Genomic DNA, 15,166 nt, shown 5'->3' with positions numbered 1-15,166 from the left:
TATATAGTTAATACATTATTTTGGTAAGAGTATTTGAAAGTTTTTCCTAGTGTTTTATTCAGAATGAAACAGTCTAGATGTTTCTCATAAAATACAGATCTTACCATGTAAACATAATTACATTTGCTTTTGTACTTTTTACACATTATTACTAGTATTGAAGGGAGTTGAGTCATCTTTAGACTTCAAACTTTTTATTTAGGCTATCCTTGAATATACTAGAAAATGGTCTTTATACTTAACATTTTCATCTTCAAAAAGTTAACCTGCTTTTTATTGGCAGTTTATGTGATTTGAGGTATGTCAGAATGCTTAGTGTTAAGGAAGAGCAGAATAGTGATTAGAAAGGAAAAATAAAGCTTTATTTTATTAAAATGATACATTTTATGCTTCAGTTAAAAGCTGCCAACTTCTCTTAGTTTTAAGACTAGCTGAAGCAAAGCAAAAGTTTTAAAACTTTTAAAATTGAAAACATTAACTATTTTAGATTATAGTTTATTAATAGTGTAGTAAAATTTAGACTCATTTATGAGTCAAGAATTAAAGTTTAAAAAAAAAAGGAAGAAAGAAGAAGAAAGAAAGACAGACAGACAGACAGACAGAAAGAAAGAAAGAAAGAAAGAAAGAAAGAAAGAAAGAAAGAAAAGAAATAGTCTCAACCAACTAATGACTTGTGCCTTTTTAAAGACTTCATATTTGGTAATGAGAATTTTCTTTCACAAAGTTAAAACCTGGGAGCAGCTATATAAGCAGTCACCTGCAGTCCCAGATTCCGTCTAGTAGAACATGGGAATTTTTTGAAGTTTGTTTCAGTGAATTGTCCTTATACTTCGTTTCCATACTCCTTTTAATCTTCACTATTGTTTTCTTGTTGTTGTTGTTTTAATGTGGTTAAATATTAGTATCATTTAAATTTTTGCTGGCAGTTTCATTGTATATAATCTGACTGGCTTTCTGAAGACGAGTTTGGACAGTTCTCTAGAACTAGAGGAAGAGCAGAGCCTAAAAGTCAGTCACCCACTTGGATTTTACCAGTTGTCATTTATTTAGCCTCACTCTTCTCACTTGACTTGAAACTGAAGATGCTTATAGTATTTATGGACCAGCTCTTTTATGAGGATTATGTGCTTAAAGAGTTTAGCTTGGTAGCCAGACATGTTGGTGCACACCTGGAATTCCATCACTCAGAGGCTGAGGCAGGAGGATTGCCACTAGTTCAAGGCCAGGCTGAACTACATAGTAAGACCCTATCTCTAAAAGAAATAAAAAAGCTTAGCATAGACTTGATATTATAAGTAGTGAATAAACGTTGGTTGTTTATGTTCTACTTTTTATTAGCAGTTTACATGTGGAATGCCTAGAGTTTAAGTGCACGCATGTATATAGTGTTTTGTACTTTTAAGATCTTCAGTAGATATTTCTCAAACAGCTCTTTTTCTTTTTTCAGTTTTGGCTATAGTACACAAATAATTCTCTAATGATAAACAAATTTCTTATCATACCACTATGACCCTATTAAATAACAGTTTTCATTTTCTACATTCTTTTTCTACTTTTTATATACATAGGGAGTTTTCCCATAAATTCAAACAAAATACACCTGTACACAAAATAATTCTTATAAAATGTAAGTGATATATCACTTATGGACTGTGTTACTGGAATTTTAGCCTTTTGTTAACCAGATTTTCATAAAAACAGATTTTGTACTTGTGCCACTAAGAAAGATGGGTTTTTACATTTGCTTCTGCCAGGTGTGGTGGCACACACCTGTAATCTCAGCACTTGAGAGGTGGGAGCAGTAGGATCACTGTGAGTTTGAAACTAGCCTGGGCTCCCTAAGCGAGTTCAGGGTCAGCCTGCACTACATAGTGAACCCTGTCTCAAAGAAAAAAACAAAACTGTTTGCTCCCATTTAGCCTGTATGTGTGTATCTGTAGAAAAAAGGATATGTACCTGAAATGATTATGTCTGGGTACTAGGATCAGGTAATGTTAATTGATTTCTTTGTTTTACTTCATATATTTCATACATATTTTTTCAAGAAAAAGTAAACTTACATTTGTCTATTTTACTTTTATGTAGAAAAAGACAAAGTACATAATTTTTTAAGACCTTCATTAGGCACCAGCTTTGTTAAGACTCTAGGAATTCAGAAGTGAAGTGAAGATAGTTCTGAGTTCCACACATGTAATCAAGGCATCGTAGGGGTTTATACTGGTTCAATGAACTCTGAACAGGTTATTCCTGGTGCTCAGAAAGGAGGATGGTGCTGGTAGTCTGTGTTCCGTTTGAAGTCATACCAGTTTAGTTCCTCAGCAGCTTTTATGCATGATTAAGCAATTGAAACTAGGAGGCTTACAGACATTTTTCAAGCTGGCTATCAACTTCTAAGATGTGAAGTGATAAGCAACTAGTAGAGGGACATGGGTAACAAACAACCTTGCTGTATGTCCCCTTTATGTATCTTCAACATATAATATAGCATCTTACAGGACATTGCAAAGTAGGGGTGCAGGAAACTGAGTGCTATCTTACTTCAGCAGTTTGCCTTTTTAACTGCTAAACAGAGCCAGAATTTGGACCCAGTGATTATAGCTTCTGAGCCTGCATATTAAACTCTGTGTTACCCATTAGTAGTTCGTTAGCAGGCCCAAAAGACTAATGCCAGGATATGATGTCTATTTAATATTTTATTTTAAAGTGATATACCTAAGCCAGTAGTGATGAGCCTGTGTCACGTGTGCCACAATAGGCTGTTTGTATTGTTGAAAGTTCTAAAAGGTTCACCATCACTGATAAACTCAGTTTCCTTTCTTGGTGGCTGGGTGGAGAATAATTCCTACTGTTTTGATCAGCTGAAGTTTTTTTTACTGGAACAAGTTCCATGTTGTGGCCTTCCTTTCCAGTTGAACTTTGTGGGCTTTTCATTTAGGAATGTTTAGTTTTAAAGGAATTTAGTTTATGTATTACAAAATTGAGTATGGATTATTTAAAGTGTATTTTTCTATGTAGAAACACATATCAAGGAATTCATTATATCCCTTAGAGATAGTAGGTCCTCAAAGGGCATTCACTATGTTTTCAATTTGAAATTTGCTTTTAGAAATCTATAGTTGTAGTTAGGTGTGGTGGTGTACACCTGTAGTCCCAGCAGTTAGGAGATTGAGGCAGGAGAATCTCCATGTGCTCAAGGCCAGCCTTGGCTACACAGTAAATTCAGCCTGAACTTTACAATGAGACCTATCTCAAAAAAGAAAGAAAGAAATTTATTGTTGAATTAAAAAATAGCTTTTATATTTATTTCTTTTCTAATAATTGAATAGATTTATGAAAATGTTGAAGTATAACTTGCATTATTTTAATTATGTAAAGAAATGTGTCAATTTTGTGGTTAAGATATTCTAGTACTGTCGCACCATTTCCCCTTTTGTCAAGAAATTAGATAAAAATTCTAAATTTTACTTTTCAGTGTCATCCATTCTCCAATACCAAGTCCTGTTGACAAAGTAAGTTGCTAATGAGTTTTTTTTCCAAACTCAGTTATATTGCTTTGAAAGTATTAATTTTTAATATGCTTTATTCAGAAACTTCTGTTTTATAAATAAAACAGCACATATATGTATCTATCTAGTTAATTCAATCTTGTGAACTCCACTATGTAGAGAATTTAGGATAGGTGTTTCTTAAAAAAAAAAAACCTTTGTTGTTTCAAATAAACTGTTGTCTGTATATAGCTATTTTATGCCTACCTAGAGAAGGGGAATGTTAGCTATTTTTATTCTGAGTTATAGTTCTGTCCAGAAATTTGTGAAAGTTTTATGCCTAAATATTTACCTATTTAAGGAAGAATCATAGAAGTATGAACTTATACAGCTTATTTTTTATTGTCTTTGAAGATTAGTCTAACTTGTTCTGATCAGAAACATTGCGGTAGGCTGGGGAGATAGCTCAGTGGAGTAAGTGCTGGTCTGGCAAGCACAAGGTCCTGAGTTTGATCCCTGGTCCTACCAAAAAAAAAAAAAAAAAAAAGAAACATTACAGTAATTTCTTGCTAGACAGTATTTCTTTTGTTCAGAAATTACAGTGCATTAAAACAAGAGGTTTCATTGCTAAATAGCAAAAAGAAAAAATTAAAATGTCTTTTGGATACTTTCACATTAATGTGTATATTATTTTTCCTTAGTATAACTTAGTAACTAAGCTATTGGGAAATTTTTTTTTCTTCCACTTGGGATGAAAATGAATGCTTGAAACTGAAGTTGTCTCTTAGATTCCTTTTTTAAAAGTAAACGTTGGCTAATTATCCGCTTCTCGAATACCAAGAATTTTTTCAGAAGTAAATAATGGACTTGTTTATACCTTACTTTAAAAAAAATAATGAATGCCAACTCCTTTAGCCAGTATGTTCATAAAGATAAACTTTTGTTTTTTGGTACCTGGGACCGGACTCAGGACGTTGCACTTGCCAGGCAGTCACTTATGTCGCTGAGCTATTTCCCCAGCCCAAGGTGTACTTTCTGCTGAGGGCTTGGGTCAATATTAACAACAACCTTTTGAGTGTGCCCCTCTCTCTCCCCTCCATTCTATGTTCTATGGTCTTGGAAACTCCATTAGGGGAGGTTCTAAGCAGTTTGACACTATTATTACTGTTTAAACACCATTATACTCTACCCCGCCCCGCCCCACCCCGCCCCACTGCCAGAACCGGGGATTGAACTCAGGCCCTTGAGCTTGCCAGGGAAGTGATTATTCTACTGAGCCATCTCCGTAGCCCTTTCGCTGTCATTTTATTAAGATGTGCTCATAAAGAAAAAAAAAGAATTATTTTCATTGCCTTTGTTCATTAGTGTGAGATTTCATGTCCTCCATAACACACACAAAAATAACAATTTGAAGATATTTCTTCTAAATCAATTGTGACTTGTTATATGAAGAACTATTTAATGATGAATTTTAAAGGGAAAGTACATGACTCAATTGATTTAGGAGTTTTGTGTGGATTAAGAAAAGGCTATATTCTCTTTATGATATAAATGTGTGGCTTATCAGATTTGGCTGATCAGGGAATGTTGTCGTGAGTAACACTTACTTGTTCAACTACCCTGCTTACAAATTTCACACTTATCAGGGTAATACCATTTATAAATTCCAAACATAGAAGTAATACAAGAACTAGGGAAAGTGGTTAATTTTAAAATTAATTTTTATGTGCACTTAAACAGGCATTTAAAGGAATTGGTTTCTTTTTAATTTGTTTTATTTATAATGTTTTCTGTTGTTGTTGATACTGTCATTTTACTTCTAGGTTGCTGCTAACACTCCAAGTATGTACTCTCAGGAATTATTCCAGCTTTCTCAGTATCTACAGGTAAAAGTAGATCTTGAGAATACTTAGTCTTTAAAAGTAGAATTAAATAACTTAGTTTTTATTTTGCCAGTTAACAAATGCAGGATGTATGTATATGTGGCTACATACAAGTTCAAAACAAATACCTTTTCAAAGAAATTCAAAGGATTAAAAAAAGGATGTTACGAATTTTTTTAAAGCCTTGGATTTTTAAATCTAAAGAAAGCAAAGTTTCTGTACAAGAAAAAAAATTTCTTCTAAAATGAGAATATTGGGACTCAGGTCAACAATTTCTGACATTGCCAGTTAAGCGGAAGACCCAGTACTATTATGGGATGCTGGACTCTTAGAATATTTTGCTGAGTTTACACACCTATAATATTCAAATAACGCAACTTAACAACTAAAGGGTATACAGATGAATGTTCATTTTGTATATGTGTATTCAAAGTGGTTGGGATAGATATATAGTTACATTCTGTTAATGAATAGAACGATTTGTTCTAATGATGTTTGTAAATAGGATATCAAGTCCGCATCTTGTATAGCAATTAACCACTAAGAAGAATGTATGCAGTGTGTTAATTATTGAAACTGTCCTACCGATTTGATTTGAAACTGTCTTGTTGCTATTTGTTTATCAATAAAATTATGGCAAGAAAAAAAAAATAACATAAAATAAAGTGAGAATATTCCAAAGTAGTTTTTAATCTGTAAGTGACTTTCATGTAAAATTAAACATGGATGATTTAGTTTGGGGTTTTGTTGTTGTTTGTTTGAGTTGAGACAGGGTCTCACTATATAGTCCAGGATGGCCTTGAACTTACTGTGTAGTCCAGGGTGGCCTCAAATTCACAGCAGTCATCCTACCTCAGCTTCCTGAGTGCTAGGATTACTGACGTGTACCACCATGGCTTGCCTTGGTTGCTTAATATTAATAGCATAAAATTATATAGCACTTTGTATACACATCTTTGTAACATTCTTATATTTTAGTAGATATTTTAATCCGATTTATACAGATGCGGTAATTGAAAAGCAGAAAGATTTAATAATTTATATAATATCATATATATACTATGTAGTAGAGCTGGGATTTGAACCTAGTCTGAGTTTTCATTAATTGAATAGTCAAATCTGAACCTTTCCTATAATGAGCTGCTGTATATAAAAATTTCTCAATAAAGCAGATACTTGGAATGGGCTCCAAAAACAGTTAATTCTGTATTTAAAATACTACACAAAGGGCTGGTCAGATAACTTAGCGGATTAAAGCGCCTGCTTAGGCAGACAACGGGTCAGAGGTTTGGTCCCTGGCCTGCCTGTTGTGTTTGCCCCGAGACAAATCTCTGGGGTGCCCTGAGACAGATATTGAGACTGGGCATGGTGGCACACGCCTGTAATCCCAGCACTTGGGAAGCTGAAAACAAGAGGATCATTATGAGTCGATCTGTGTAGTGAGACCCTGTAGACCCTGCAGTAAAATACAAAAATAAATAAAGTACTACACAAAAGCAAAGAAGTGTTATTTTTTCCCCCTTAGATTTGGGCTGGAGGATCAATCATTGAGAGCAGTTCCACTTTAATTAAGAATTTTCACTTCTATGAAAATGAACAGAAAATAATCAGTACATTAATTATCTTTTCCAGCAGGCATAATGTGCTGGTCCATACAAAACAGTTTTGCACATTTTTCCTTCAATAGCATATTTAAGAGCATGGGAAGGGGCTGGGGATTTGGCTTAGTGGTAGAATGCTTGCCTAGCAAGCTGGAAATCCTGGGTTCAGTTCTTGGCACCAAAAGAATAAAACTGCTCCTAAAAAAAATAAATAAATCTCTCCTAAGAGCATGGGCACTAGCCAGGATTTCCTAGATTTGATATGCTGAAAAAGTTACTTAAAACATTTGAACCTCATTTTCTTCATTTAAGAAATGGGTTTCGTTGAACTTCACTGAATTGTGAAGAATCTGTAAATTAATATGTGTAAAGCACTTGGAACAGAGGGGACACAGAATGTATACTGTAAATGTCAGTAGTCACCTGTCATTCAAAAGGAGGCACACTGGCTGGGTGTGGTGGCACAGGCCTATAATCCCAGCATTCTGCTAGCAGAGGCAGGAGGGTAGTTGTGAATTCCAGACCAGCCTAGGCTACAAAGTGAGCTCAAGGCCAGCCTGAACTACCTAGTGAGAACCTGTCTCAAAGACCAAAAAAAAAAACCACATTCATTGAGGCACATTCATTTAGCTAGGTCTCTCTTAGGAGGTAGAAGAAAACTAAGATTAATTTGGTTTATACTTTATTTTTCATATCAGAAATATGGGCCCTAGATAAATAATTTGTCCACGGCTCTATGGAATATTTGCATCATCATTAATTGCAAATCTTATCCCTTTTTGTCAGTTCTTTGAGTGTCTGTGTATTCTAAGACTTTAAGAGAAATTGTACCACAGTCTTATCTGTATACTTAATATTGAATTGCTAAAGTTCTGATGTAAATTGTGAACTGTTTGGATAAAAGCTGGACTACATGCTTTTTATGCATTAGAACTAATAAAAGACCATTTATGAAGGTGCTGCATTTGCTGAACTGTAGTTGGTTTTGTTAAAAAGCTAATTCAATTGAATTTCAGAAAGTGGAATTGCACCATCTAGTGGAGGTGGATTTTAAAGTTGGTTGATGGTTTTGTTTCCAGTAAAACATTTTGTATTTGTTATTTCCTGCACAGTAGAAATCTTGTAGAAGCTTAAAGTAGAACTGGTAAATAGTCTCTTTGTAATGAAAGCCTTTAAAAATGCCTCTTGTGTGCAGTTGTGTTTAAAAATATAGACTCTGAGATGTAAAGGGTTTCATACAATGCTTAACTTACATATTTAGAGTTATATTAAAGTACAGTAAGTAATTTTTTGGTGATTTACTTATTTATTCATTCATTTATTTATTTGTACAGTAAGTAATTTTAATTAGATTTTCTCTAATAATTATTAAGGATATAGAAAGCAATAAATTCATGCTTTAAACAAGTATTGCCTTTTGAAGTATATACTTATCTGTTGAGGTGATTCAAAGATAATAGAATAGCAAGTGTTTTTTGGGTAATGGCAGGAAGAGAAGGTAAAAATGTGCCAAAGCCACAATAAAATGCTGTGAACATTTCACTTTGACTCCCAATGGAGGAGACCCTATTAACAGATACTTAATATAATCAAGTTACCTAGAGATCAGATTCTGCTTACCAATGTCTTTCTCTGTAAAATATTACTTTGGACTGTCATACATAATTCTTTGACCCCTCTATTACATTAACTCAATGTAGCGGGTTTTTATTTGGGGCATATTAACTGCTGCTAATGACATAGAATCAGGGAAAGGATTGAAACAGCAATGATATATATATAAAAAGTACTGTGCAGATAAGCCATTACAAAATGTCTTTGATACTGACTTGATTACTTTGTCTTAGTCTGGAATGAGTTTGTTCTGAGATGCAATCATATTTTACCTATGGGTGTGTGTGTGTGTGTGTGTGTGTGTGTGTGTGTGTGTAATGAAATCCTAAAGTTACTGGTAAGAAGGAAAAAAAAAAAAAGCAAGTGACTTATTTTCTGTCTCAGAGGAAGCTACCATAGTAACTCTTAAAAAAAGAAAAGAAAAGAAAAGAAAAGAAAAGAAAACTTCCCAGCTCTTGGGAGGCTAAACACAGGCAAATCACTATGAGTCAGATCTACACAGTGAGAACCTGTGAAGCCTGTAGGTCTTGTCCTAAAATATAAAAAAACTACTTAAAGCCCAATAGATGAGCCTAAAGTGATGTGGCATATATATTAAAAGATCAAGTTTGAAATACTTTGAAACACATCAAGGGACTGTAATGTGAGAATTATTCACAATGTGTTGAAAATTGATTATGCTTCAAAGGAATCATCTCAAGTTTATAACAATCTCTTTTGTGATTTGTAAGAATAGGAGGCCTTACATCGGGAACAGATGTTGGAACAGAAGTTAGCCACACTTCAGCGGCTATTGGCCATCACCCAAGAGGCTTCAGATACCAGTTGGCAGGTATTCCTGTTGCCTATATAATCAGGAAGCATTTAAAATGTTTTATCACTTGTGTACTGAATGAACTAAAGCTAAAATTTTTAGCAAAGGTGGTGTTTTCTAACTAAAGACCAAATATTGAAGTTAGCATTTTAACAGTGGATGTTGGTCAGGTGTTTTGTTTGCATGCTTACTTGTTTATTTTAAAATGGGAATGATGGACCATGTTTTTTAATGAGTCCTCCATCCATCTGGGGGGGAGAGGTGCGTGTTGCATCACCACAGAAAGATGTGAAGAATACAAGTGCATTGCACGGGTGGGTGGATGACATTATTGGGGAGGAGGAAGAAGCAGCTAATGAGAGAAAGACAGGGGGATACAAGCAACAGGGGAGTGGCCAGGGTCACTCATGCCAGCCCAGGCCAAGCTGGGGAAGCAGCCATGGTACTCCCCATTGCCAGCCTTGGTCAGTCTTTTTGTTGTTGTTGGCAATAGAACTTTTGTGATATGTGTTTTTAATTACTTGATTTCTCTTCAACAGGCTTTAATAGATGAAGATAGACTCTTATCACGGTTAGAAGTTATGGGAAACCAATTACAGGCATGCTCCAAAGTATGTAATCTCATACATAAAGAAGAATGCCTGCATTTTTTAATGTAGCTTCATTTCTTTGATTGTCATTTTGAGTATATGCTAAAATTTTATACATTTTCAGTTCTTTTAAATCTGTTACCAAGAGAAACTTTTAAGTATACCTGTAAGTAGAAAGAACTATATAATGAATGCCCATGTACAAGTCTAATTTTTCTGTTGCAGATGATACTTGTTGAAGAAACTGGGTCATTATTTTGTAGCCATCAACTCTTAATGGGTACTGTGTTCTTTCAGCAAAAGGCTAATGTCTAGTTTTCTGCCCTTTTGGGATAGATCCATTATTTCATTAAAAGTTATAAAAATAGTGTAATTCTATTATTGTTTCATTAACTTAGCTGGATTACTTCTTTAAAGAGAAGTTTTTATTAACCATTTCGGCCCCTGGAGTACATTTTCTACATGAAAAGAAAAGCAAGGACGATGGTTTTTTTCCCTCTAGATTTCAAACTAATGAGTGGTTATTTTGAAAAGAATGACCTTGAAGTAGTTTCTACCCCCACATAGATTTAAACGTATTTGATATGTTTCAATCTGTTACACTGTTTTCTTTATTGATATTCAAATTATCCCATTTTTAGTGTAGGTGAGCCTCTTTAGGGTGGCTCTTTTTGTAAAACTGTAGCAGACTTTGACAGTTTCTTATTTTCCTACTAAAGAGGATAGCCCAAGATCCTTTGGTATATTTCTTACCTCGGATATGGAATCTACTTTTAAAAAATAATTAATTAATTAATTTTTGCGGTACCAGAGATCAAACTAAGGAACTTGCACTTGCAATGCAGGAGCTTATGCTGCTAAGCTATATCCCTGGCCCAGAGTTGAATTTTTAAACCATGATTGTTGTGTTGAAAAGTAATTATGTTTTGTCATAGAAGTAAATATGGTGGCTTGCAGAGAATATAACATATAAAATTAATTTTATATATTAGAGAGTTCCCAGTTGCCTTTGAACTTTTTTCTGTTAGTGGGGATTAATAATATTTGAAAGGCATACTTTGTTGATATCTTTTTATTTATTTATTTATTTTTAATTTTATTTGTGTACTAGGGATTGAACTCAGGACCTTGCGTTTGCCAGGCAGGTGCTTATGCAGCTGAGCTGTATCCCCAGCCCCAATGAAGTCTTTTTTATTGATGTATTCTTTAAGTACAGCTTCAGTTAATATAGGACAACTGTCATTTGTGTTTAAAGATATCTTAATATGTAATTTAAAAAGCATTATAATGTGTTTTGTGTAATGGTAGGAAGCTTTTTTTAAAAAAGAAAAAACTTGACTATAACTATAAATACATTTTGTTCTAGAATCAAACAGAAGATAGTTTACGGAAGGAACTTATAGCATTACAAGAGGATAAACACAACTATGAAACAACAGCCAAAGAGTCCCTGAGGCGGGTTCTTCAGGAGAAAATAGAAGTGGTTAGAAAACTTTCAGAAGTTGAGGTACTTCACTTTAAAAATACTAAATAGTATGATTCTTAGCTGGGCATGGTGGCACATCTGTAATCCTAGCACTTAGGTGGCTGAGGCAAGATTGCCACAAGTTCAAGGCTAGCCTGGGCTACATAACAAAACCCTGTCTTTTATTTATTTATTTTTATTATTTATTTATTTATTTATTTATTTATTATTTTGTGGCTTGCTCAGCCCACCCTGGGCGTGGGGCTGGCACAGCATGTGGTGTCTGGGATTGAACCTCAGTCCCTGAGCACTTGCCTAAGCTTGCCTAAGCTGGCGCTTTAGACCACTGAGCTATTTTACTGGCTGACCTTGTCTTTAAAAAAAGGAAAAAAAAAAAAAGATTTTTTGAGAATTTCACATATTCTAGGGTACTTTAAATTTAGTTATATTGCTAGGAAGTATTTTATGTTGGTCTGATGAAAAGGAACCAGGTATACTGTTTTCATTGGTAAGAATTCCCAATATCACCATTTGTATTCTGGTGCTTATTATCCCCTAGTCAATGACTGAGAAAAGAGAAGACTAATCAGGGAATCTTATTGTTTGCTGTCTGGCATTCAGCCTTTATATAATGGACCATGATGGGTGCCAGGGAGTTGATCTCTTATCAGATGACCTTTTTCTCCCCCTCCGTATGGGGGCTTCACCCATGGTATGCTTGTGTTATGCCACTAACACTTATTATGTTATTTTGAAACAGAGTTTCACTGAGTTGCACAGGCTGTGCTCAAACTTGTGATCCTCCTTCCTTAGCTTCCTGAGTAGCTGAGATTATAAGCATATAGCACTATACCTGGCCCGTGCTTCCTTTCATTCGTTGTTTTCTTCTCTCATCTCCTTCCTTTCTTCTTTCTAGACAAGGATGGTCATTGTAAGGTGGGAATTTAGACTACATGTTCCTACCTTACCCATCCTCCAGAAAGGAAATCTTAAGTTGTTTTTTTTTTTTTTTTACTTTGGAAATTCAAAGCAGATTTCAAGATCTTTCCAGGTCTTTTAGAAACAATCACAGTGTGATTCTTGAGACTGAAAGTATAGCTCCATGGTCAAGCACATACTTGGCAAAACCCTGGTTTCAGTTGCCGTTACAAGAGAGATTAAAGAGAAGGGAAGAGAAGGAAAGAGGAGACAGATGAATACTCATTGCTTTAAAAAAAAAAAAAGAAAGAGAAAGAAAGAAAGAAAGAAAGAAAGAAAGAAAGAAAAGAAAGAAAGAAAGAAAGAAAGAAACCCTAATGCATAATATGGGTCACTCCTTTGAACCACTGTAAAATGAACACAGAAATTAATGTCCATCATACAGTAAATAGTAAATATACCCTTAAAACCACAATATTTCTGTAATGGCCTCATCACATAGTACCTGATTCATTATTTGATATAAAGGAAAGGTGACTGCTGCATAAGCTTGCTTGCTTTTTTTTTTTTTTTTTTTTTTTTTTTTTTTTTTGGTGGAACCGGGGATTGAACTCTTGCCAGGCAAGTGCTTATTCTACTGAGCCATCTCCCTGGCCCCTGCATAAGCCTTCTTTAAGAATTAATTGATAGGGCTGTGAGATAGCTCAGTAGACTAAGTGCCTGCTTAAGGAAGTACAGGGACTGGGATTTGACCCCTAGTACCACATGCTGCACCAGCCCTGTCCTTGGGCACACTGAGCCAGTGACAGAGTCTGGGCCCATGGTGGCACACGCTTATAATCCCAGCACTGCGGGGGGGTTTGCTGAAAACAGGAGGATCACTACAAGTTGGACCTGCTTAGTGAGTCCCTGTACAAAAACATAAAAAAGGTTTTTTTTTTAAAGATCTAATTGATAGATTTAAGCTAAGTTCAGTACCAGTGACTCCAATTACTTGGGAGGCTGAGGCAAGAAGATCACAATTTACAGCCAGATTGGGCATCTTAGATCTGGTCTTTAAAAAAAAAAAAGATAGGCTTACAATATTTTGAGGACTAAACCAGGCGCGGTGGCACGTACCTGTAATCTCAGTGTTTAGGAGCCTGACAGGCAGGAGGACTGTTTTGAATTTGAGACCAGCCTGGATACCAAGTGAGCTCAAGGCCCGCCTGAGCTGCATAATGAGAACCTGTCTCAGAAAGACAAAAACAAGTAAAATAAAATATTTTGAAGTCTAAAGCTATACCTATTAATCTTTTAGAAGTACAGTTACATAAAAGTGGCCTCCTCTTCCTGCCTTGCTCTCTCCTAAACGTTTTAATTCTGTTTTAGTGTATACCTGAATTAAAAGTCTTATATTATTTGGCTCAGTTTTATATATATAAATAAAACTGAGGGTAGTTACTGATTTAGAATAGCCATAGAATTAAATTTTTCTGAAAAAAGTTTTGAAGGAATTCTAAATAATAAATGTGCTTTTACTCTAAATAAGTTACCTATGAACTTTCTTTGCAGCGAAGTCTCAGTAACACTGAAGATGAATGTACCCACCTGAAAGAGATGAATGAACGGACTCAGGAAGAATTAAGAGAATTAGCCAATAAATACAATGGAGCTGTTAATGAGATTAAAGATTTATCTGATAAATTAAAGGTATGTATTTATTCAACCTGACAGTATGTTAAGGTAATTGTCCCTAATACACCGAACAGCTTAAAAGTTTGGGCATTGCTTGCTACTGATGTCACAATCCCTGTTCAGAGTATATTATAGGCTGGTGTGGTTGTGCATGTTTGTAATCCCAGCACTTGGGAGGCTGAGGCAGAATCACTGGGACTTGAAGCCCACCCTGAACTACATAGTGAGATCCTATATTTAAAAAAAAAAAAAAAAATCAATGAGTCAGTCAAACATAGAGACAGACCATAATAGAATAGAGGACAGAGAAACAAACCAACACAACTGTAGCTGATTCTTAAAAGGAATCATTACATTAGAGAAAAGAGAGACTCTTTAATAAACAGTGCTTTCTCCACTGTTGGTGGAACTGTAGATTGGTGCAATCAGTGTGGAGATTCCTCAAAAAACTAAAACTAAAGTTTTCATTTGACCCAACTCTTCCCTTTCTTGGTATCTTCCCAAAAGAATTACAAGCACCATACCACAGCGACATATGCATGCCTATGTTTATAGTGGTACCATTTGTAACAGCTAAATTTCAGAAACAACTCAAATCCCCATCACCTGACGAATGGATAAAGAAGATGGTGGGGTTTTTTTTAATACAGTGGAGTACTGCTGAACCAGAAAGAAGGTTTAGCTTGAGACCTTTCTAGTTAAAGGGATGGACCTTGAAACAATACTCTTAAGTGAAATAAATCAAACACACATGTGTAAATATCACATTCTGTGGTGTGAGAAACTAAAAGTGTAAATAAGGACTAAGATGTATAATATCTATTAGAAAATGTACAATACCTTGAGGAAAATGTTCAAAATGTATAATACCTTGAAGAAAATGTTCCGATGGAAAGGGGAACTAGGGAGGGGGAAAGGGAGAAGGCAAAAGAAAAAATAAAACAAGAACAAACAGCAGAAATAAAAACAAGTGGGGGGGCTGGTGAGATGGCTCAGTGGTCTAAAGCACCTGCTTGGAACAAGCCTGACAAAGCACAGGGACCGCGGTTCAATCCCCCAGCACCACATGCCAGCCAGCCCCGCCCCCTGGTGGGCTGAGCTGGCCACACACACACACAC

At 35.2% G+C, this 15,166-nt stretch overlaps 1 protein-coding gene across 14 annotated transcripts in view; it reads left to right on the top strand.

Annotated features, from left to right (window-relative positions):
• Nucleotides 1-15,166, top strand: part of Slmap (sarcolemma associated protein) — a 170,750-nt gene that overhangs the window by 74,453 nt on the left and 81,131 nt on the right. For all 14 annotated transcript variants that reach the window (XM_004631616.2, XM_004631614.2, XM_023715697.1 and 11 more), the window contains 6 exons: nucleotides 3,473-3,509; nucleotides 5,309-5,371; nucleotides 9,320-9,415; nucleotides 9,937-10,008; nucleotides 11,354-11,494; nucleotides 13,925-14,062. In XM_004631616.2, coding sequence (XP_004631673.1) covers nucleotides 3,473-3,509; nucleotides 5,309-5,371; nucleotides 9,320-9,415; nucleotides 9,937-10,008; nucleotides 11,354-11,494; nucleotides 13,925-14,062 — 547 coding nt within the window. The remainder of the gene's footprint in view (nucleotides 1-3,472; nucleotides 3,510-5,308; nucleotides 5,372-9,319; nucleotides 9,416-9,936; nucleotides 10,009-11,353; nucleotides 11,495-13,924; nucleotides 14,063-15,166) is intronic.

This window comes from Octodon degus, unplaced genomic scaffold (assembly GCF_000260255.1).
Source record: "Octodon degus isolate 3935 unplaced genomic scaffold, OctDeg1.0 scaffold00043, whole genome shotgun sequence".
In the NCBI taxonomy this organism is placed as follows: Eukaryota; Metazoa; Chordata; class Mammalia; order Rodentia; family Octodontidae; genus Octodon; species Octodon degus.
Note: the sequence above shows the minus strand (reverse complement) of the source record. Positions and strands in the feature narration are given on the sequence as shown.